Raw genomic sequence first — 23,003 nt, forward strand, 5'->3', positions numbered from 1 at the left:
AAAGAACCACACTGAGTGTGTGTTTGTGTGATTCTGAGAAAGAGAGAGAGTATATTCCCCACGGAGCCCGAATGACGTCACTCATCTGGGCATCAAGGTTACCTCACTCCCCGCACGCAGACCGCGAGAGGAAGATGGGAGGAACGGAGGAAAAACAGAAGGAAGGAAGGAAGGAAAAGAAAAGACAGTGGAAAGAGTGTTTGATGGGTTTGCATGTGCTCTTTTTCTTTGAAACAGGATTACCTACAGATTCAGTCTTTAACTTGAGCATCAGACAATGATTCTTAAAAAAATAAATAAAAAAAAAACCACAAACTGTTAAATGCACATTTGAAAGGAATATGTAGGACTCTGTGCACATAATAAGCAAATTATGCAAACACATACAGCTTTCCTCAGAGCTACAGTGGAAATGCACCACAGGAATCATGGGAGGGAGCCGTCCGAACGTCACACTCTGCTGTGGAGCTGTTCTTCACAGCATATCGTCATCTATTAACTGCTTACTTCCTGTCTTCCTGTGGATTTCTGCTTGTGCAACCCTGACAGACTTCAAATCGCTTCCCTCCTGTTGTCTAAGCTTTCACACAGGTGTTTGTGCACAGAAAGCTTACACTGCAAAACACATTTTCTTAATTATTATTTTTGTAGCAGTCCAGTATCTAACACCCTAAAACAACAGGTTAAATTTACTTGAGAAGAAATAATGTCTTTTCGGAGAATAATAATAAAAATGTGTAAAAGTTTAAATAATAAAACGAATAAAATGTTATTCATATAGCGCCTTACATACATTACATGCAGCTCAAAGTGCTTCACATAATCAGAATATATCTTGAATTAAATGTATTTTTACCAAAAAATGTTTAAGCATAAAAAATGAATAAAATTCACTATTATGATAATAATAATAAATTAATTAACTAACTAAATAAAATATTAATATCCTATGTCAAACAATTAAATTTTAAATGAACAGTTTATGTTTAACATAAACTGCAAAACAAGACAAAATACAGTCTGTAAAAAGAATGAGCAAAAAATGTAGAGAACAAATCATAATAATGTTCAGATCTAATAAGCAATCTGTAAGCGATCTACATAAGCTGTAAATTTACTGCGGGAGGATGTGATTAAGAGGAAGAGGAATTGAGTTCTTCACAGCTGACAAGGAGAGATCGCAGCGGGCAAAGCCAAACCTCGTCTCTCTCTCTCTCTCCTCTGTCATTTTCATGCCAGGTCTCAGGTACTGCAGTGCAGAGCTGGCAGAATGTTAAACAAGCCAACAATGGCAACATGGGGGAATAATGGGGACACAGAGAAATGAAAAAGAAAGTTAAGAGTAGGTATAACGTGAACAAAGAGGGTAAAGACAACAGCGGCAGTGTTGAAGGACAAATGCAGATGGATAAAGTAGCTGGTCAGGACAGACGGTCCCTAGAAATCAATTCTGACCCCATTTACTCGCTTAACCTTCATATTCTGTTTTAATAGCTCAAAAACATAATTAACATTAAAGTATCTGGTTAATACTTCATGAGTCATCCTAATCTTATGAGAAGTGTTTGTAAACAAAATTTCAACTTGATAACACACTTCAAACGGCCTCTATGAAAAAATGTTACATTACTTATGTTTGGAGTCTCAGAGGCGCCAGATAAGCATGAATAAATGCAATGAGTTTTCACACTGACTAACGTATAAATTGAAGAGACACTTCTGACAATTTTGATTTTATTTTTCTACAGGAGCAGACACAAGATCGCTATAATATATATAAAATATATATAAAAGTCTGTCTACCTTGTAAAACAACACAAGATTAAAGCTTCAGTAATGTCTCTCTCGTGGGTTCTGATTAGGTCAGAGGAACAAATTAAAAGAATCCGAAGGGAAAATAAGAGGTTAATTGCATAATTATTATCATTATCTTCATACATTCATCACTAGGGCCTCTGGGAAAACAACAGAAAAGTCAATCTTAAAAGAACATGAAGGTTAATACACATATACATGTTTTCATGAAATTTAATTAAAATGAAATACTATGCTCCCACTTGTGAAATGACATCACCTAGACTCTTAAAAAAAAAAAAAAAAATATATATATATATATATATATTTTTTTTCTTTTTTTCTTTTTTTTTTTAAATGCTGGTTAATGTTTAATAAAGGTTATTCTAATAATAGCAAACAACAACAGATTTTAAAAAGAAATGTTATCACTGGGATACATGTTCAGTTTATTTTAGTTTCTGTCATGTTTTAATTATCTCTTAATTAAGGAATTAGTAAAGATTTATAATATTTTATATTATGGTAGTTATAATATTTCAATATTTGACCAACTTAGAAGCCTTCACCATTAAATATAATAAATACTGTATGCACACTTGTTGATTACCATAAGTAATTCCCCATCCCCTTTGTACATTTCACAAAAATATGGCGTAAAATGGAACCCAGACTCATTGGAAAAATGTTCCTGTGGTTCTTGCTTGTTCACGGCACTTTCAACATGAAATGTCCACAGAGTGGTGCTAAAAGTGTGTTTAATTTTCTCCAAAATATGAATGAGGCAACATTTTATCTTTGGTTGTTTTAAGTGTCGTGACATTTCAGAAATGAAATGTCCTGTGAGTGGCACTAAAAGGTTAGCTTACACTAAATACTGCACTAAACCAAACCAATAGTGTTGAAAAATGTGAAATAAAAACATATTTGCTGAAGCAACTGTGCCATTTTAGTTTGTTTCCTTGAGTCATAACTGTATCCCGGGACTCATACTCGGCGCTCCACTAAGTGCACTGCTGTATCAGGGGAGCTACTGAGCACGTTTACTACAGTTGAAATGCCATGCATATGGAACTGATTATGTGATGCAAACATCAAAATGTTTTAGTTTGCAAATCATGCACTATGGTAAAAGGTTTTGAGGTCATAAGTATTGTGCACGTAACTGCTTAAAGGTGCCCTAGAATTAAATATTGAATTTATATTGGCATAGTTAAATAACAAGAGTTCAGTACATGGAAAAGACATACATTGAGTTTCAAACCCCATTGTTTCCTCCTTCATATATAAATCTCATTTGTTTAAAAGACTTCCGGAAAACACGCGGATCTCAACATAACACCGACTGTTACGTAACAGTCGGGATCATTAATATGTATGACCCCAATATTTGCATATGCCAGCCCATGTTCAGGGCATTAGACAAGGAAAGGCAGTATTAACATCTGGATGTGCACAACCAAATCATCAGACTAGGTAAGCCAGCAAGAACAACAGCGAAAAATGGCAGATGGAGCAATAATAACTGACATGATCCATGATAACATGATATTTTTAGTGATATTTGTAAACTGTCTTTCTAAATGTTTTGTTAGCATGTTGCTAATGTACTGTTAAATGTGGTTAAAGTTACCATCGTTTCTTACTATATTCACGGAGACAAGAGCCATCACTATTTTCATTTTTAAACACTTGCAGTCTGTATAATTCATAAACACAACTTCATTCTTTATAAATCTCTCCAACAGTGTAGCATTAGCCATTAGCCACAGAGCATATAGCCTCAAACTCATACAGAATCAAATATAAACATCAAAATAAATACTTTACTCACATAATTCGAAGCATGCATACAGCACTCCATTTGAGGGTTATATTAGCTGTGTGAACTTTGTAAATGCGCTGTAATATAGTCGAGAGCTCGTGTGGCAGGGAGCATGCGATTTAAAGGGGCGGCGCTGCCAAAATCAGTGTATAGTTTATGATGCCCCAAAATAGGCAGTTAAAAAAAATAATTAAAAAAAATCTATGGGGTATTTTGAGCTGAAACTTCACAGACACATTCAGGAGACACCTTAGACTTATATTACATCTTGTGAAAAAGCATTCTTGGGCACCTTTAACTGATGATCTGCCACTGTAATCATTTGCATGGAAAGGAATTAAAGTTGATGTTTTACTACCACTTGTGTTCATTTCAGTTGGAAACTGCTATATATATATATAGTAAAGCCAAAAATTATTCAGACACTAGATATTATTTTTTATTTTTATTTTTTTACTAGTGGGTGCAGGACACTATAGTTCATTTATGTAAGTGAGGATAGCAAAATAAAGTAAACTGACATACTGTATTACCAAATACCAAATATTCTTCATACAGTGGACTACCAGTAAAATTGATAAAAATCTGGAACCAAAAATTATTCAGACACTTTAACCTGACCATGTTTTGCTTAAGTGTTATCTGACATAATCAAGAATATTCTTTCTGACACAGTTTAACTCTGAGATCTTGTCATATTTTATTACCATTTTTTAAACTAGAGTGAATAAACTGTATTAATGAAAGAAATGTTCAAGGTGTCTGAATAAATAAATTCATATATATCAGTGGCGTGCAGTGGTGTTCTGAAATGAGGAGGCACATTTTTTTTTTATGAATCAATGTAAATTCATGCATTACTCTTAACGTTGACACATCTTCTCTGTTAACATTACATTACATCAAAAAAGAAACCAAATGCAATTCTATTTTGTAATTTTACATTAACAATGTATTCTAATAAATGTTCTATTTATCAAAACCAAGTCAATCTCATCAAGTTAGTGTTTTAAGCATTTCTACATTCATTCAAAAATAATAACTAAAGGCAATAATAATTTAAACAATATATTTTATTTGTGTATTGATGTTTTTCTTTTTAATTGTCAACTTAGGATATTTTGGATCATCAGTCATGCTCCGTAAACACCGTCTGTCACACACACAAACTGTATTTTAAATTTCACCGAGCTAATTGCACTAAAACCTCCCACAGTCAGCAAGCTTTCAGTCCATTTCAAGTTTGATCTTGACGTGACATGAAGCAGTGATATCTAACTGGGTGATCTGTTTACTTACTTTTCAGTTAGTCTTCCCATTGACACCATCATTTGTTCATTCAAACTGACGCGGGATTTATCAAGCCAATCATATCCAATCATAACCAATTACATCCAATCATAGTGCGATGGAGACATTGCCTCCTCTCACGTTACTTTCCCCAATTCATTCTCAATTACCCCCCACAAAACCCACCGCACACTGGGGGTCTGATGCTTTTCTATGGTTTTCTATGAGAGCAAAGGGAGGCATGACTCCTGCTGTAACTTTACCTGCGGGTGTCGCTGTTGGGCAGTGTTCCTTAAGATATATGAGAGACTTTTTAATGTCATAATTTGTAATATTTGTGTTGTTTTATATGTAATATGGATTATTTTCTCATCCTATTTTTTTTTTGAGGAGGCCTATATATATATATATATATATATATATATATATATATATATATATGAAGAGTTAAGATGCAAAAACCCTAAGTCCATCTGACATGTTTTCTTTCAAATGAGCATTTTTATCAGGCTCCTATGTTTTGGTTCAGTAATTTCACTTTAATGGCAATGAAAAGGTTGTTAGTCAGTTATTGAAATGCCTTATTTTCAAAAATATCACTTTGTTCATTTCACTGGTTTTTAACAAATTTGACTGTCAGCGAGTTTAAGTCCATTTGTGCTTTTTTGCAAAAACCTACAGCAGCACAAGGAACACTGTTGTGTTTACTTGCTACTTGCGTAATCCTGTCATTGCCAGTGTAATGATGGACAAATCTTGATAAAAACTTGCAGCTGTGCAATTGAAAGATGGCTCATATGCACACCGTCATTCAACTGGAAATCATACTATTCGATTCACATCTTCCGATTGGTTCCTATGTGGACTTACAGCAGCTTTTGCATCTGAACTCTCTATGTAGTATATATATATATATATATATATATATATACAGTAGATAGAGGCACATTTTTCCAGTGAGCCTGTCGCAACAATAAATGTTCAAGTTCCAAAATTGTATCTGATTTGTTGGAATGAAATTATATTATAGTCATTATATTGGCCATTGGCTATCAAGATATTGACATTGGCCATTTAAAAACAAAAAACATAATGGTCGACCTCTAGCCTAGATGAGAAATGGAAAGGAAATCCAAGGAAACATTATTTAAAAAGACCTACTCTAAGGAGCATCACATGGTGACTGCGAAGGTGGATTGCTAGATTGCTGACCTTAACTTGGACCCTGAACACACACACACACCGGTACAGATGGAGTCTTGGCGTAGACAGGAAAGTGTGGCCATCTCCCTGCTCTCACACACCCAATGGCAGGATGTACCAGTGCTCCCGAGCCCTGAGCAGTGCTTCAGGGGTCACGCAGGGGATGACTAGAGAGTGCACTCCACCTCCAGAGAGCTTAACAACCAGCCTTTCCCACAGCAAACCACACCCTGGAGTCTCCCTGTCTTTCTGATCTGGAGCCAGTGCTGCGTTCTCTCCAACGATGGTTACGGTTTGGATCGGGATTTGACAAGCCGCTCCTAGATTAGACCGAAAGGCCAACTGCTACTCAAAAAATCATTTTATTACTACTACCATACTACAGTATGCAGTGCTGAGCCTATAATGGTACCATGTTGGGCTAAACACAACACTATTGCAGATAAGTATGGGTTAATTTTCAGTAAGCGTTGATGGAGATAGTGCGCATGAAGCATAAACATGCAAACAGGATGATGCTGGTTACATAACATCTTTATCTACACAACCAAATAATCCAATAACTGCTGACACAAGCCAGTGGTTCTCTGGCCATACCAAACAACAGTAAGGCCGAAAGTTTACAGCAAGCCGCTGAAAACTACTAAACAATAGCATTACTATTTAAATGTGCAAAAACCACCAAAAAACTGATACTATTTCTGGATGCACAAAGGGCAGATTCACAGAGGAAGTACAGTAGAAGATAAGATAAAGAAGTAAGCTGTCAGTGGCCTCGCACACAAGAGTTCACGCCGAATCAGAGAACAATGCAAACTTGGTGAAAGGTTTTATTAGTAGCATTTAGTAGCATCCAATAAGAATATCAGAAAGTGGTGGGTCGGTGCTTTTGGAAGATCAATTTTTCATATTATGGATACATTTCAGACTGTCTCTGGTCTTTCCGCATCCTAAAAAATGAATATATACATTCCTACCTGGCAAAAACATCTTAAAGGGATATGTGTCATTCCAAACTTGTATGATTTTTTTTCTTTTTTTTCCCTGTGTAACACAAAAGAAAATATTTTGAAAAATGTCTCAGCATTTTTTGTTCATACAATGAAATACAATGTTGTTTTGGACCCCATTGACTTTCATTATATGAGCAAAAACAGTGGAATCATTCTTCAGAGTTTCTTATTTTAGGTTCCACAGAAGAAATGAAGGCATACAGGTTTGAAACACAACATGTCCTCCAACCAATACGCCTATATACATGGGTTTCATGTGACGTCACTGTATTCTATCGCCGCCATATTTGGGACCGGTCACAGCTGCGCGCCCTGTTTAAGTCTATGGTGACAGCAGCTACAACTACCAGAGGAAGGCCAACGAAACGCTTTCAGAAGGTTCACAACAAATTTATAATATATCTTGGATATGTGGTGCTGTTAGCCGTTTCAACAGTCGTCAGAACTACAAATTTATTTGATCCCAAAGTAGTTAGATCGGCAGAATTATTGGCTTCATTCAGAAGGGACCACACCACTGGCAGCCAAACAGCAATGCACAACATTAATAACTGCTGGGACTGTCATTTACGTAACATTATAACGAGGACACTATTGTAATAAAATGTTGTGAATTCTCTGTGTTGTTGTTTCAGCGTGTTGTTGTGGTAAGAGCGCGTCGACTGAGTTAAACATTGATTACATAACTTGTTCAAACTTCACTTGTGCATTCGCATCATTTTGTACAGATAAAACTTATTAATTTTATTAAGTATAAATATCTGATTATTCTCATAAAGGATGTTTCGTTGAGGTAAATAACCCACAGAGCTGATGATCATCTATAGCTTCAGTGCGAGCGCTCAAAAAGTAAGACAAAACATTAATATGATTGGGACTGTCTTCTTCTTATACATGATATTATAATCGTATATATTTGTAAAATAACGTTGTGAATTATTTGGGCTTATTTGCTGTGTTTCGGAGTTTCAATGAGGTTACTTCAAGTTCATCTGTGCGTGATTTTGTGCAAATACTAGTTGTAATATTATTTTTATTTTGTATTAATATCTGGATTATTTTATATAGGATGTGTTCCGTTGATTAATTAAAAAGTTGAAAGTTAATTAACTTTCAGTTTATGGGTTTTTTTATTCTCTTCAGCTTCAGCGTGCGCAGCTCAAACAGCAATGATTAAGTCATTAAAATGTTTAACGTTACTACACAGTATTATTAACTTTAATATTTCTTTTAGAAAATGAATGCATTATTTTTAATAACTAGCTCTTATATTCTAGTATTATTTTCATCAACACATAGTTTGATTAATAATAAGGATCATGAACAATAACAGATTTTTTTTTTGTATACAATAACATCAATAACAGATTCATTTTGATAACAGTATTATTTGAGCTGCGCGCGCTGAATGAACACCCGTAAACTGAAGCGCTTTGCTAGAAGTTTAATTAACTCAACAGGACACATCCTATGGTAATTCATATATATTTATACAAGCTATACATAAAATTACAACTTATATTTGCACAAAATCATGCACGCATGTACTTGAACTAAGTAATGTAGTCAGCTGGTGTCGTGAATTTGTTCATCCTGTAACACGCCGAAACACAGCAACTAGAATTCATAATATTTTCAAATAAATCAAATAAATTTGAAGTTCTGACGACTGTTGAAACGGCTAACAGCACCACATATCCAAGATATATTATAAACTTGTTGTGAACCTTCTGAGAGCGTTTTGTTGGCCTTCCTCAGGTAGTTGTAGCTGCTGTCACCATAGACTTAAACAGGGCGCGCAGCTGTGACCGGTCCCAAATATGGCGGCGGGCATAGCGGAAGTGACGTCTTTGAAACCCATGTATAGGTCGTTTATCACTTCCCTGAAATACGACCCATAGGAGCGTTTGCTAAAGTTGCGCCCCTATCGACAACAGGATACTTTCATTTTAATGCATTGTTCCCTTTTATCTGCATCATATTTCAGGTTTCGTGTAGTTCAATTGGCAGAGCATTGCAATATATAACAATATGCAATCATGTGATCATGCAATTGTGGGTTCAATCCCAGGGAACGCATGTGCTCATAAAGTGTATGCACTATAAATCACTAAGGGTAGGTTCAGGGTTGGGGTAGGGGTAGTTGTAAATAAAAAATGAGTTTTGCTAAATGGAAATAGGACAAATGGTGTAAAAAGTCCACACATTGCATTTAAATGAACACGCATTTTGATTGGTAACGACAGTCATTCGTCATTTCATGACGACAGACGTAACACGACACTGTCATTATTTTTACGCCAGCTAGAGGGCGCATGACTTTAAAGCGTAAATATAGGTCATAATAAGGTGCTTGAAAAAACAACCTATAGGGTCATTTTTTAGAGGAGGACAGTCTCTTGAAACAATATGAGGATGAGTAAATGATGACAGTATTTTCATTTTTGGGTGAACAACGAAACCCAAACTTGTAAGAAAACGTAACTATTTGACGTTTTGGAAAATTGGTTGGAAATTTGTATGAATTTGTATGATTTGGGTCATACAATAAGGACAAAAAATATATGAAGGGTTCCATTGCAAAAACCTCTTTAATGACAATGAAAAGGACATATTGATTGCCATTAAAGTGAAATTACTGAACCTAAACATAGGAGCCTAATAAAAAACACTCATTTTAGAAGAAAATTTCAGATGGCACTTAAGAGGTTTTTGCATCTGAAGTCTTCATATTTACTGTGGCCACAAATTAAGTTTTATAATAAATCAAATTGTTGCCACATTGCACTAATTTGTTCTCTCATTTTGATTTAACTAAAACAAGTGAACAAATTATTATATTGTGTGCACAATTTACTCAAAATGAGGAAACAAATTAGTAAAAGGTGCTGACGTATTAGAAAGTCGTGGGAACGATTTGTTAATTTGTGGCGATGATATACATATTTTTTCACCGCATGTCATGTCATTTTGTATGTAGTACAAAAATGTACGATTTTTAGAAAAAAAGACGAAGCATGAAGGTCCACCCCTAAACTTAACCTTAACCCAGTGTGGGGCGTTAGCAGATTGTATGAAAATGTATGAATGAAATTGTACGAAAACATATGAATTCGCCACCAATCTCGCCAAAAATAGTTACGAATTACCATGAGAGTGTGTTGAAACTGTCCCATTAACTGAAATCTCAGGACTGATGGATGGTGAAACTATGTCTATCTACAGTATACTACTCAGATACAGCACTGTGAACCAATCAACTGCATTATTTTCAAATTATTTGCTAAATTTATTGAAACTGAAATACTGAAATATTCATTTATGCAGTTAGCAGACATTTGCATTTTAAATCTAGCAGACACTTAGCCAAAGTGACTTACAAAAGATGAAAAGAAGTAATTTGTCAAAAAGCCAGCAATATGTCATCATTCACTAAAATAACAAGGGCATATGCTGTACATTCAGTATGTTCAGGAGTAATACTGAACTCGTGCGCTTTTCTTTACTGGAACTGTGATGAAGCCGTTCATCATTTTTATATAACATTAGTACACCGACCTGGAACACAGTGTACGACATGCGTCAGTCTACAAATAAATAATCTTGCAGATCCAGATAACCAAGTTGTGGAGATGGCTCTCGCTCTGCAAGCAGTAATTGATTTACAGCGTATTGGACTGGGCTAATTAGAGCAGCTCCATCACGACCGCTGAGCACTCCTCCCAAATGAGTGAGACAGTGGGCGCTCACATCCGCTCGGGGTACATTAAGTGTACAGAAATGAGTTCCACTTATTAGTGGTGATTGCTAAGGCAGGGCGATGGGTTCTTCAGAACCCCTTATCCTTAGTATTATGCTTCAGCGAGTTTAAGCTGCATACATGAGTGATACCTAAAATCATGTGGACGGTTCAGGAGAGGTGTGCTGTGATTAGACGTATGGTTTTTGCCTGGCAGAAAATAAAATAAGCAAAATTAGCCAGCGGCTATTTACACTAAGTGAAAATAGCAAATGTTTTCTCAGCAATGCTATTTGCACTAAGTGAAAATAGCAAATGTTTTCTCAGCAATGCTATTTACACTAAGTGAAAATAGTGATATATTCTGTTTACACTATATAAAAGTAGCAGTTTTTCGCTATAAGTGCAAATAGTCGTTAGATGCTATTTATACTTATAAATAGTGGCAGATACTATTTGCACCTCAGAATTATTGTAAAAAAACAGGATGCAATAATAACATAGTGTGTAAATTATTATATTTATTAAAATTATTAAATGGATGCCACCTTATTGGGACAATAAAGCCCTCTGTCTACCCCTAACCCTACCCGATATTTACTTCATTATTAGAACACGTTAGACACTTTATTTCCACTTTTCAAATTTTTTCTTCATTTTTATTGAAAATAAATGCCTTTCCAATCTGAGTTCGGCAAAAGGCGGATTCGAACTTGGGTTGATTGCGTCAAAAGCTACTTTCATGCGCCACACTCCCTATGGCCAGATGTTGAGTGACACATCTTTTTTAATCTTGTGTGGTCCGATCAGACATTAGTGTAGGGTGACCACCTATAAGATTATTTTGCTTACCCCATTGGCAGATTATTTTGCTTGTTTTAAGGAAAAAACGTACTTAATTTTGACTTATTTTTCCTGAAAACAAGAAAATAATTTTTACTTGTCAAGAAAATGCTTCTTGATTTAAGAACTTTAAGATAATTTGACTAGAAACAAGACAAAAACTCTAAGAACAGCATTTTTTGCAGTGTATGGCGTTATTGTAATGTCAAGATCGATTATTGTAATGCAAGAGCGCATCAAATGTTCGAGCAGGAAGCTTGCTTAGAAATTACATGTGCGTAGGGCTGTGTATTGCCAAGAATCTGGCGATACGATACGTATCACGATACTGGGGTTTTGATACGATATATTGTGATATATTGCGGTACTGTAAGAAAGGCGATATATCGCAATATTTCTTGCTTTAGAAAAACAGTCATAAAGAACACACCACCATATGCATAAAACTTTACAACTTTGTTTTATTTAATCAATACAGTATCCATGGGCGTATGGAACACCCCTGCAGCCCCCAAACTATGATGGGCCCTCGTTGCAGATTCACCTATTTACTATGTAGTCTTTGCTTTTTTTAAGAACTGAACTCATTTGACTAAAGATGAAAATAAAGCATCCAACTGAAGCCCAAAAATGCAAGTAGAAGATCACAGAAAATAGTGCTACAGTAAATTACCACAAAAGGGGAAAAAATTCACTGTTGTTTCCATCGCCGTTTGTGGGCAGGGGCCTCACAGACATGCGGTACGCCACTGACAGTATCATTTGCATTTATATCACTAATCACTATTTTGTGCAATCTAAGGGAAAATAGTAAAGTGACTGCAGGATTCTTTAGGTGTATATGTTTTAAAGGTTCACAATATAGCAGATTTTAATTTCTAAACTATTTAACAACTAGTGCATAGTCCATTTAATGACTGAATGTCTGTTTGTTTTATATTTAATACTGTAAAGCTGCTAGCTTATATTGTATAAAGTGCTATTTAAATAAACGTACCTTCACTGAAATGCTGAACAGAGCTGATGCAACCATATCCACATCGCTATGATCAGATGCTTTCTTTCTGCTGTCACCGCTGTCATTTTTCGTTTTGTGTTTATTTTGTTACTGAGAGGAAAACGTGCAGTACATATATTCTATCGAACGCCTCTCTCAGGACAGGAGCGCGGATGGCATCGGCAGATTCAATGAGTTTCCCGAGTTTTGGATTATATAACATGGTCTATTTTGCAAACAACTGACTCTTGTCGATCTCCTTACTGGGTCCTTTATAGTTTAAGCCAAAATGAGTGCACACTTCAGCTCTGTATGCCGTGGGAGAGGAATAATTCTATCGTCTTGTGAGCTGGGTTTGCTAATGCTAACGCTATAGAGGGTATGCACGTGACCTCAGCGTCGACCGTTACGACTGCGGTCACGCCTGCTGAGTGGCACAAAGGCAGTATTGGTTTTCAGCGTGAATGTCGCGAAAAACTCACAAAACACATCCAAAACGGGAAAGAGCTTTGTGATTGACAGAACAAATAGCTTTGACACAAAACCTGAGGTGTATATTTAAAAACTGCCAAAAGCTACAGAAAAAAGAAGCAAATGTGTCACTGCAATTCACACAAACAATCGACTCCAGCAGAAACATGGATTTGCAGTTATCATTTTGTGTCAAAATGTTGGATTTTGAGGTAAAATCATACCGTATATATTGTATTGTTATATGTTATGTTGACAACTCATCTATTAAATATTTTCCATCTTTTATTCTGCATAATTGGGTGTTTTTAAATAAACAACACTGACAAAAACTATACTATAAAACTATATATAAACTATATACAATATGACGATATAACATTGATATAAGTGATTACTTGGATTTAAACCTACCTATATTGTAGTTATATCAAATATTTACAGACAGATTTGCTTTATGTGTTTCCCCGCCGTCGAAATCAGGCACATATAAATGTCAGGAAACACAACTCCTGGCTGCATGTCAATATCCATGGATTAGGTTTATTTGACAAGTTGTAAGGAACACATTCAATTCCAACCTTTAGTGTAATTCGTTAGTTTTACTCGCGTTTTCGCAGTTTCCTCTATTAAATCCAGTCACGCAGCAGGTTCTTTTGCCACTCAGCCCAGCTGAGGGAGTGCGTTTTCGGCGGGAAAGTGACGTCGATGCATACCCTCTATTGATGCACCTCGCGCTTCTTCGGCTACGCGTCAGTTTACGTTCTGAGATAACGCTGACATATAGAGGTTGGGTTTTATACAGTCTGTGGTTTAAACCGAGCACAAACCCACGAATATTGGATGTAAATAAATAAATAAATATCGATACAGTGTTTTTGAGAATTGATACAGTATCGCCAAACATAATATCACGATATATTCATGTGTATCGATATTCTCTTACACCCCTGCATGCGCGGGCTCAAATGTTGTCCTCCTGCATGTGCACTCGTCAATCTAGAATAGTCTTCTCTCCAGGATTTAATGTTGCCAGAAGCGCAACATGGTGTGAAACATTAAGCGGCGCATATGTCAACTTTGCCAACGAATGTAAATCAATATTTACATTGCATAATAGTAGTAAATGTATCTGTCTCACAAGTGTCCCGCATTGTCCCGCAAAATCACATCTACTGTCCTGCAAAAGATCAATAGCGAGGTGGTCACTCTACATTAGTGGGCGGAGTTAGTGTAAATAGTCTTTGCCAACAAGACACTTAGTGTAAATAGACTCTCCATTATTTAATTTCCTTGCTTTTTAAAGGCTTGGAAATCACAAATTTAAAATGTCCTGATATTTCCAGGTTTACCTGAACCATGGAAACCCTGATAAACACTCAGATAAAGAAAAGTTTTTAAGGCTGTTCTGCTTTCAGCTTTGCTGCACCAAATGACTGGAATGTGTTACAAAATCTCTCTGCTTTTCAAATATTATTAAGGAGCTTTTCAGTTACTATTTGTAAATGTTTTCACTAATCCATTTTTCTTTGTGTTATGTTTTGATGAATTGTATGAATACAATGTTATCTGTAGCCTATGTCCTCCAGGAGTTTATTCTCCTGCCAGGCTGTTGTAAGTAAGAATTTGTTTTTAAAGTGGCTTGCCTGGTTAAATAAAGGTTAAATAAAATATAAGAACTTGAGCCAGTAAGGATCCACTTAACAACCACTTGGCAACACCATAGCAACCATCAGATCAGCCTAGCAACCGCATAGCAATGTGTGACAACCACTTAAAACACCCCAGTTACTGTACAGCACCAAGCACACACAATGCAGTTCTTACTTATACCTGAGCTTAAAATTAAATGTTTGTGTAACCCAAGGCTGTATAACCACGTGTTAAAGGATTAGTTCACTTTCAAAAAAAATGTCCCTGATAATTTACTCAGCCCCATGTCATCCAAGATGTTCATGTCTTTCTTCAGTTGAAAAGAAATTAAGGTTTTTGATGAAAACATTCCAGGATTATTCTCCATATGGTGGACTTCAAAGGCCTCCAAACGGTTGAAGGTCAAAATGACAGTTTAAGTGCAGCTTCAAAGGGCTTTAAACGATACCAGACAAGGAATAAGGGTCTTATCTAGTGAAACGATTGGCCATTTTCTAAAAAAAAAATGTAAATGTATATGCTTTATATAAACAAATGATTGCCTTGCACATGCTTCCGCTTTCCGTATTCTTCAAAAAGCTTATGATGTATGTCCTACGCCTTCCCTATTCTACTTACGGAATGAATGCAGCGCCAGTTACATTTTTTCCGTAAGATGAATAGGGAAGGCGTAAGACATACAGCATAAGCTTTTTGAAGAATACAGAAGTGCGGTTTTGGCGGACACACATGCAAGGCAATCATTTGTTTAAATATAAAGCAAATACAGTTTTATTTTTTTCGAAAACGACTGATCGTTTCGCTAGATAAGACCCTTAGACCCTTACCGCTAGATAAGACCCCACATTCAAAATGTGGTAAATATTATATTTACAATAATTGTATAACATCTGCTGTTATTTGATGTATAGTTTTGTAATTGTTTTGCAAATAAAATGTTTTTATGCCAACCAGATGAAGTTAGTTCTTTTCAAATGGACATATAATTGCTTTTCATAATAATGTGATGTTTGTATAGATTTAAGTAATGTTATTTATGTATTATAATTTATATAATTAAAATGTAAGTAAGCGTTTTGGCTGGGTATCAAATTTAAATGAAAAATGAATAAGTACGGGGCTGGGCCGTTTCTGGCACGCTGTGCGCATTTGCGACGGCCCAATACCGGCTTGATTGCGGCAGTGTCGGCATGGTAACGGCTGCGCGTCTGGCCCATAGACTGTAAAAAAAGATGGACGACGCGACGCCGCTTCCTTCCATTGTTTTGAACTGAAGCCAAAATGGGCTGATGAATGGGCGCTGACACGTTACGCAATACGTCAAAAAAAAAAAGTTTGGAGCCTGGGCATGCGCAGAAGGAATCGTCAGTGGAGCCGGAGGCGGAGTCGCGATATCAAACTTCCGCCCAGACGACTGCGTCATCATTCATGTATTTTAAATAGACTATAAAAATTATACACAATTTAAAAGTCTACCTATAAAATAATAGGCTATTCTGTTTCTAGAGCAATAATATTTTTGAAACAGCAAATTCAGTAGATAAAATCAATATAATATGCCACTAGAAACAACTCTAAATCGTCAGAAACGGTCCTGCCATTTTAAATCAAGTTCAACTAACGTTACAGGAGATCGATTGCTGTAATTAGAGTAGGCTATCATTAGTTTTGTCCTGCTAATTATTATTTTATACCCATAAAAATAATAAGTAACTGCCAGATAACGATCACCTGCTTTTTCCCAACATGGTTAACATTAGGTGCGTTATCTTAACTAATAACATTTATTAATTAGCTTATAACGCCCACATTTGATGTTACAGAAAAAAAGTTCAGTGATCCGTCAGATCCTGTAGGTCGGTTAGTACAGTTTACTGCTGAACAACTCATTTTGTTGGTGTTAAATAACAAAGAAATCGAAAATTAACAGTTAGTTAATACATCTTCAATCTCCCCTCGAAGCTCCGACAGTCCTCAGACAAGCTGTCAATCAACTTCGAATCATGACGACACGCCCCGTTTTTATAGCATCAAATTGCTAGCTAAAATCTAAATCATCACAAAAACGAACAATTGAATATATATCAGTGTGATAACAACTACCTTAAATGACCAAAACCATCTTTCAGAAAGTTTTATTTGAAGCAGAATTTATTTTTAAGTTTTCACTGAAGTCTCATTCGACTGCATTGAGAGGGCGGGGTTTATGACCTGTACTGCATCCAGCCTCCAGGGGGCGATCAAAGAGCCCGTGACTTCACTTTTCAGAACGTATGAGACACACCCGGTCTGGCCCGATTGATTCGGCCCGGAATCGGGCAGTGAGTACACTGCAGAACAGTACAGGAATCGCTGCAGAAAGAAACGGGCCGAATGGTAAGTCTCCGGCAGGCGAGAATCTAACAGGAACTGGCCCGAGTGTATTTTGCTATCTGGGCTCAGTTAGGAATTACATTAATCGCATTTAATGCGTACTTTAAATTCAAAACGGCAATATTTGAGAAAAAGTTGTGTAGTTTGCATCACTAGATGTTACTGTCGTTCTTTTAACATTTCTGTCGCAACAAAACAGTTGAAATGTACTCAATGTTTCGCTATTTACATCATACCTCACTCTCTTCCAACGTTAAATTGACGTTTCGCGCTCTTGCAGTAAACCCTGCCTGCTTGATTTGATTGGTCATCTCAATCACTTTGACATTGACGAGCGATGCTGGGCCGCTGATGTAGACCAGACTAAAAATGTAGCTTTTAAACCTTTTTGTCATCCTAACAACACACAGAGCAGAGCGCTGCGTAATGGAGTGCATTAGAACAGTGCAAGATTTTCAATTATCGGGGGGACAATTTAACCAATATTCTAATTATTTGGGAGGACTTGTCCCCCTCAATGTCTATTGCAGTTTCAGCCCTGCCAATGCATGATTCTGTAGTGTACGTAGTACATATTAGGTTATCTGCCAAAAAAAAAAAAAAAGGTGAAGATTGTGGTACAGAGATTTGCATGCGCACCACTCACAATTTCAAAATACTCCATGTTTTGTTTGTCTCATATCTAATTAACAAACATTACTCAAGAAGATCACGAAACGACATTTGAACCTGACTCTAATTTAAAAACGTAAAAATAAAACCGCGCGCTTGCAGCGTGGCTCTGAAGGAGAGCTCGCGGGAGAATGGCGTATTGTGCTACCTGTTACAGTACAACTATCCTCGCGCGACCCCCCAGTTGCCATGGCAGCGTACGCCAGTCTATAAAGCGCTGTGCAACTCAAGATGCTCTCGTATAGCCACTCCCTGTAAACAAACGAGCAAACCTCGAACAAAGAGTCAATGAATAAAAACCAGTTCGTCTTGAGTTGGAAACAGCTGTTCTACAGAAAGGAAACTGTTGTTTTAGAAAACGAACGAGTTCGGCGTGTCGTGTGGGGAACAGTTTATGGTTTCAGAATCTACAAGCGTTACAAGAAATAGTTTGTTTGCGATAGAGAGCAGCGATAGCGACTCAGCTTCGCATTTAACCCCACGAACATTTTGACGTTGGACATCAACTGTTTGTTTTCCTTAAAAAGATGCTTCGGGCTTTGTGAATCGCGGAAACGAGCATGGAAACCAGGAAACACAAAAATAAATAAACGTTTGTTAAAATAAACAGTTTGTTGCGTTATACAAGAGTAGAACATCATTTGTCATGAGTTTCGTTACATCAGTCCTTGCGCAACCAAAGAGTAAACATCAGAAAACAGACGCGCGATAATCTCCGAATGTGCAGAATTTGCCTTTTTACGTGCCAAGAATCAATTTAAAGCATGTCCGATCAATTCAACCTATGTTCTGCCAATGACACGGATTGCAGATGTTTTTGATGTAATAAAAAGCATCAGTGCGACTCACGTTATTCCGTAAATCTTGCAGCGCTACACTCATCGTGCAGCATCGGCGCTCCGCACGCGACTAAGCCATCCCTCGCGCCTGAAACAAACATGATCAATGAGAGTTAAAACCATCGTTCATCCATTCGCAGTCGCAGTTTTCGATCTGCACATATTGAAAACAGACTGACAGGCGATGTGTTACCCTACCGCTGAACGTTTTCAGAAGACGGCGCGCATGATGGGTTGCTGTGCCACCGTCAACGACCAGCACGTCCTCTGCTCTGTGTATTACAACATAGAAAGATGTCTGTGGGAGATAGATAGAGATCAGCCTGTGCTCTCTCTCTCTCTCTCTCTCTCTCTCTCTCTCTCTCTCTCTCTTTCCCCCGCCCCTCTTGCTCTCATGCGCGCCGGCTCCGTGTCCGTGATTGAATGCGCGCTCCCGCACGCCCTCTCGAACTCCTGCCGCATCTGTATGGAGGTGGATGCTGACGCTGTCATAAGCATCAAGTGGGATGAGCGCTAATACCCTCTTCATGTACTCCTAAAAATTAAAATTTTCCCTGTATATAGTTCTTAAGTTGCTATATAGTTCTTTTGAGACTAAAACGTCTTGACGTTATATTACAGGTTATCCACTGGTTTATGGTGCTAGATAGTTTTCTAAAGAACAAGAAGTTATTCTAACATATTCAAAAATGCATACGTACAAAATAAATATACATAGGGCCTATATAACATAATATATGGATATTATTTTGCTGGAAAATGATGAAAAACGTGGCACATGGTGCAAAATACACTGCTCCAAAAAAAATAAAAAATAAATAAAGGAACACTTTTTAATCAGAGAATAGCATCAAGTCAGTTAAACTCCTGGGATATTGTTATGGTCAGTTAAAGGGATAGTTCACCCAAAAAGGAAAATTTGATGTTTATCTGCTTACCCCAGGGCATCCAAGATGTAAATGACTTTGTTTCTTCAGTAAAACACAAATGATGATTTTTAACTCCAACCGATGCGGTCTGTCAGTCTTATAATGCATGTCAATGGTAACATAATCTATGAGAGTAAAAAAAACATGCACAGACAAATCCAAATGAAACCCTGCGGCTCTGACAACGGAAGTGATCTCTCGCACTCATTGACGGATACGCACAAGAGATCACTTCCGTTGTCAGAGCGCGTTTTCAGACCTCATACACTGGATGCTCAAGGCAGTTGGACATAGTGGTGTATTAGAGGTAAAAAATTATATAAATAATGTTTGGTTTCTCGCACAAACCGATCGTTTTGTGTCTTAGGACATCAATGTGTCAGGGTTTCATTTGGATTTGTCTGTGCATGTTTTTTTTACTCTCATAGATTATGTTACCATTGACATGCATTATAAGACTGACAGACCGCATCGGTTGGAGTTAAAAATCATCATTTGTGTTCTACTGAAGTCACCTACATCTTGGATGCCCTGGAGTAAGCAGATAAACATCAAATTTTCATTTTTGGGTGAACTATCCCTTTAAGTAGCAGAGGGGGTTGTTAATCAGTTTCAGCTGAATAAAATTAACAACAGGTGCACTAGCTGGGAAACAATGAGACGACCCCCAAAACAGGAATGGTTTTACAGCTGGAGGCCACTGACATTTTTTCCCTACTCATCTTTTCTGACTGTTTTTCACTAGTTTTGCATTTGACTAGGGTCAGTGTCACTACTGGTAGCATGAGGCGATACCTGGACCCTTCAAAGGTTGCACAGGCAGTCCAACTCCTGGATGGCACATCAATATGTGCCATTGCCAGAAGGTTTGCTGTGTCTCCCAGCACAGTCTCAAGAGCTTGGAGATTCTAGGAGAAAGGCAGTTACTCTAGGAGAGCTGTACAGGGCCGTAGAAGGTCCTTAACCCATCAGCAGGACCTCCTTTGTGCAAGGAGGAACAGGATGAGCACTGCCAGAGCCCTACAAAATGACCTCCAGCAGGCCACTGGTGTGAATGTATCTGACCAAACAATCGGAAACAGACTTCATGAGGGTGGCCTGAGGGCCCAACGTCCTCTAGTGGGCCCTGTGCTCACTGCCCGGCACCGTGGAGCTCGATTGGCATTTGCCATTGAACACCAGAATTGGCAGGTCCTCCACTGGCGCCCTGTGCTTTTCACAAATGAGAACAGGTTCACCCTGAGCACATGTGACAGACGTAAAAGCGTCTGGAGAGGCCGTGGAGAATGTTATGCTGCCTGTAACATCGTTCAGCATGACCGGTTTGGTGGTGGGTCAGTGATGGTCTGGGGAGGCATATCCATGGAGGGACGCACAGACCTCTACAGGCTAGAAAATGGCACCCAGACTGCCATTAGGTATCGGGATGAAATCCTTGGACCCATTGTCAGACCTACGCTGGTGCAGTGGGTCCTGGGTTCCTCCTGGTGCACGACAATGCCCGGCCTCATGTGGCAAGACTATGCAGGCAGTTACTGGAGGATGAAGGAATTGATACCATTGAATGGCCTCCATGCTCGCCTGAACTAAATCCAATAGAACACCTCTGGGACATTATTTTTCGGTCCATCTGACACCGCCAGGTTGCATCTCAGACTGTCCAGGAGCTCAGTGATGCCCTGGTCCAGATCTGGCAGGAAATACCCCAGGACACCATCCGTGCCATACAAATTACTGAGTACCATTCTGAGTTGCTGCAATGAAATTTCAGCAAAATGGACTAGCCTGCTGCATTTTTTTCACTTTGATTTATAGGGTGTCTTTGAATTCAGTCCTCTGTAGGTTGATAATTTTCATTTCCATCAAACGATGTGGCATCCTTTCGTTCCTAACACATTACCCAGTCCATATCAGTATAGATATCCAGCATGATATTTTTCCCCATTGAGATCTGATGTGTTTTGAAGTGTTCCTTTAATTTTTTTGAGCAGTGTATATATGATTTGTTTAGCATTTTCAACTCAAAACAACAAATCATTCTCTAAATAATTGCTGACATTTTTACATCAGCAGAGTTCCAGGAACCTTATTTAAAACATCACAGAAAACCAAATGTTCTAGTTTGCATAATCAATGAAAGCAACACTTTTGAGACAGAACCTTAAAGTCATCAAAATAACTTCTCGCCCCTCTTGCAGCTCATCTCTTCTCTTCTCTGATGACATGTTTACTGGTGCGAGGGCGGGACAACCTGTCACTCACATGAAATTGACCAATAGCAAACCACAACCATCCAATCAATTCCCCATGGACAAAATCAAGTCCCCCCTACATTATTGTTTGAGAAGCTGTTTCACTCGGATATACGTCAAAATCTCAACTTCTGTTTCTTGTCAACTTGAACACTGGCCCTGGGGTTTTGAGAATCTTATCGATGGGTTCCCATGTGAAGAAACAGACATAGCTCAGCGCTGGATCTCACAGCTGATTGAAAACATATGTTTTACATGACTTAAGCCTGGGTAGGGTTATGTAACAGATTTGAGCCGCTCTTGCTGCTTCTCTCTCTCTCGTCTAGGAATGAACGCAAATATCTCCGCATCTTGGAGCCCACCCAAACCATGCATCGTTCAAATGAAATGGGAACTGCAGTAAAGTGCTGGCCCAATATCAGAAAGCAGATTAGACTGATTAGCTTATACACAAGACAAAGACACAGAGACTGAGATTTCTCAAGAGTATCCACCAACTGAGTTTCATCGTTGTCTGGATCCATCCTTTACGGTTTGCTACTTTTTGAAAATAGCATGAGAACCAGATGCACAATGCAACAATACACATTTCAAACATTAGTGCTTTGTTGTTATGTGACCTTACCACATTGCATGTTTAATTAGTCAGTGAGTGGAGTAAATTTATAAAGAAAATAAATATGGTTATTTTGCATTTTGTATAAAAATATCTTAACTTTCGTCAGTTCAATCTAAGAATGGATGGTCAAGCATATTAGACTGTGGGATGCATTACCAACATGTATGCTTCAGCTGTTCCTTTTCCTTCTGAATTTTCAAAGGTTGTGTAATAATAAGAGTAATATAGTATGCCATTCTAGATGGGCCTATTAATATGAATGAGTTCTCAAATCACATTAATATTGCACCTGAAATGCAGAATTTCTAAATACAGGTACAAAACCTGTTAAAATCAATATTATGTTTACCATAATCAATATTATGTTAAAATCAACATTGTGTACATTTGGCCGTGACTTGACAGACTTAGAGTCTTAAGGCCTGTTCACACCAAGAACAAAAACTAACAATAACAATAAAGAGATCGATCCATTATAAGCATGGTTTTGT

At 37.6% G+C, this 23,003-nt stretch overlaps 1 protein-coding gene across 1 annotated transcript in view; it reads right to left on the reverse strand.

The window, feature by feature from the left end:
• The window catches only part of ece2b (endothelin converting enzyme 2b), a 96,998-nt gene extending 77,929 nt beyond the window's left edge, over positions 1 to 19,069 (reverse strand). The window contains 2 exon segments of the mRNA XM_048159847.1: positions 18,723 to 18,800; positions 18,911 to 19,069. Of these exon segments, the coding sequence (XP_048015804.1) occupies positions 18,723 to 18,755 (33 nt within the window). The 5' untranslated portion in view covers positions 18,756 to 18,800; positions 18,911 to 19,069.
• Between the last annotated feature and the right edge of the window lie 3,934 nt (positions 19,070 to 23,003).

The sequence above is a fragment of the Megalobrama amblycephala genome, linkage group LG16 (assembly GCF_018812025.1).
Source record: "Megalobrama amblycephala isolate DHTTF-2021 linkage group LG16, ASM1881202v1, whole genome shotgun sequence".
In the NCBI taxonomy this organism is placed as follows: domain Eukaryota; kingdom Metazoa; phylum Chordata; class Actinopteri; order Cypriniformes; family Xenocyprididae; genus Megalobrama; species Megalobrama amblycephala.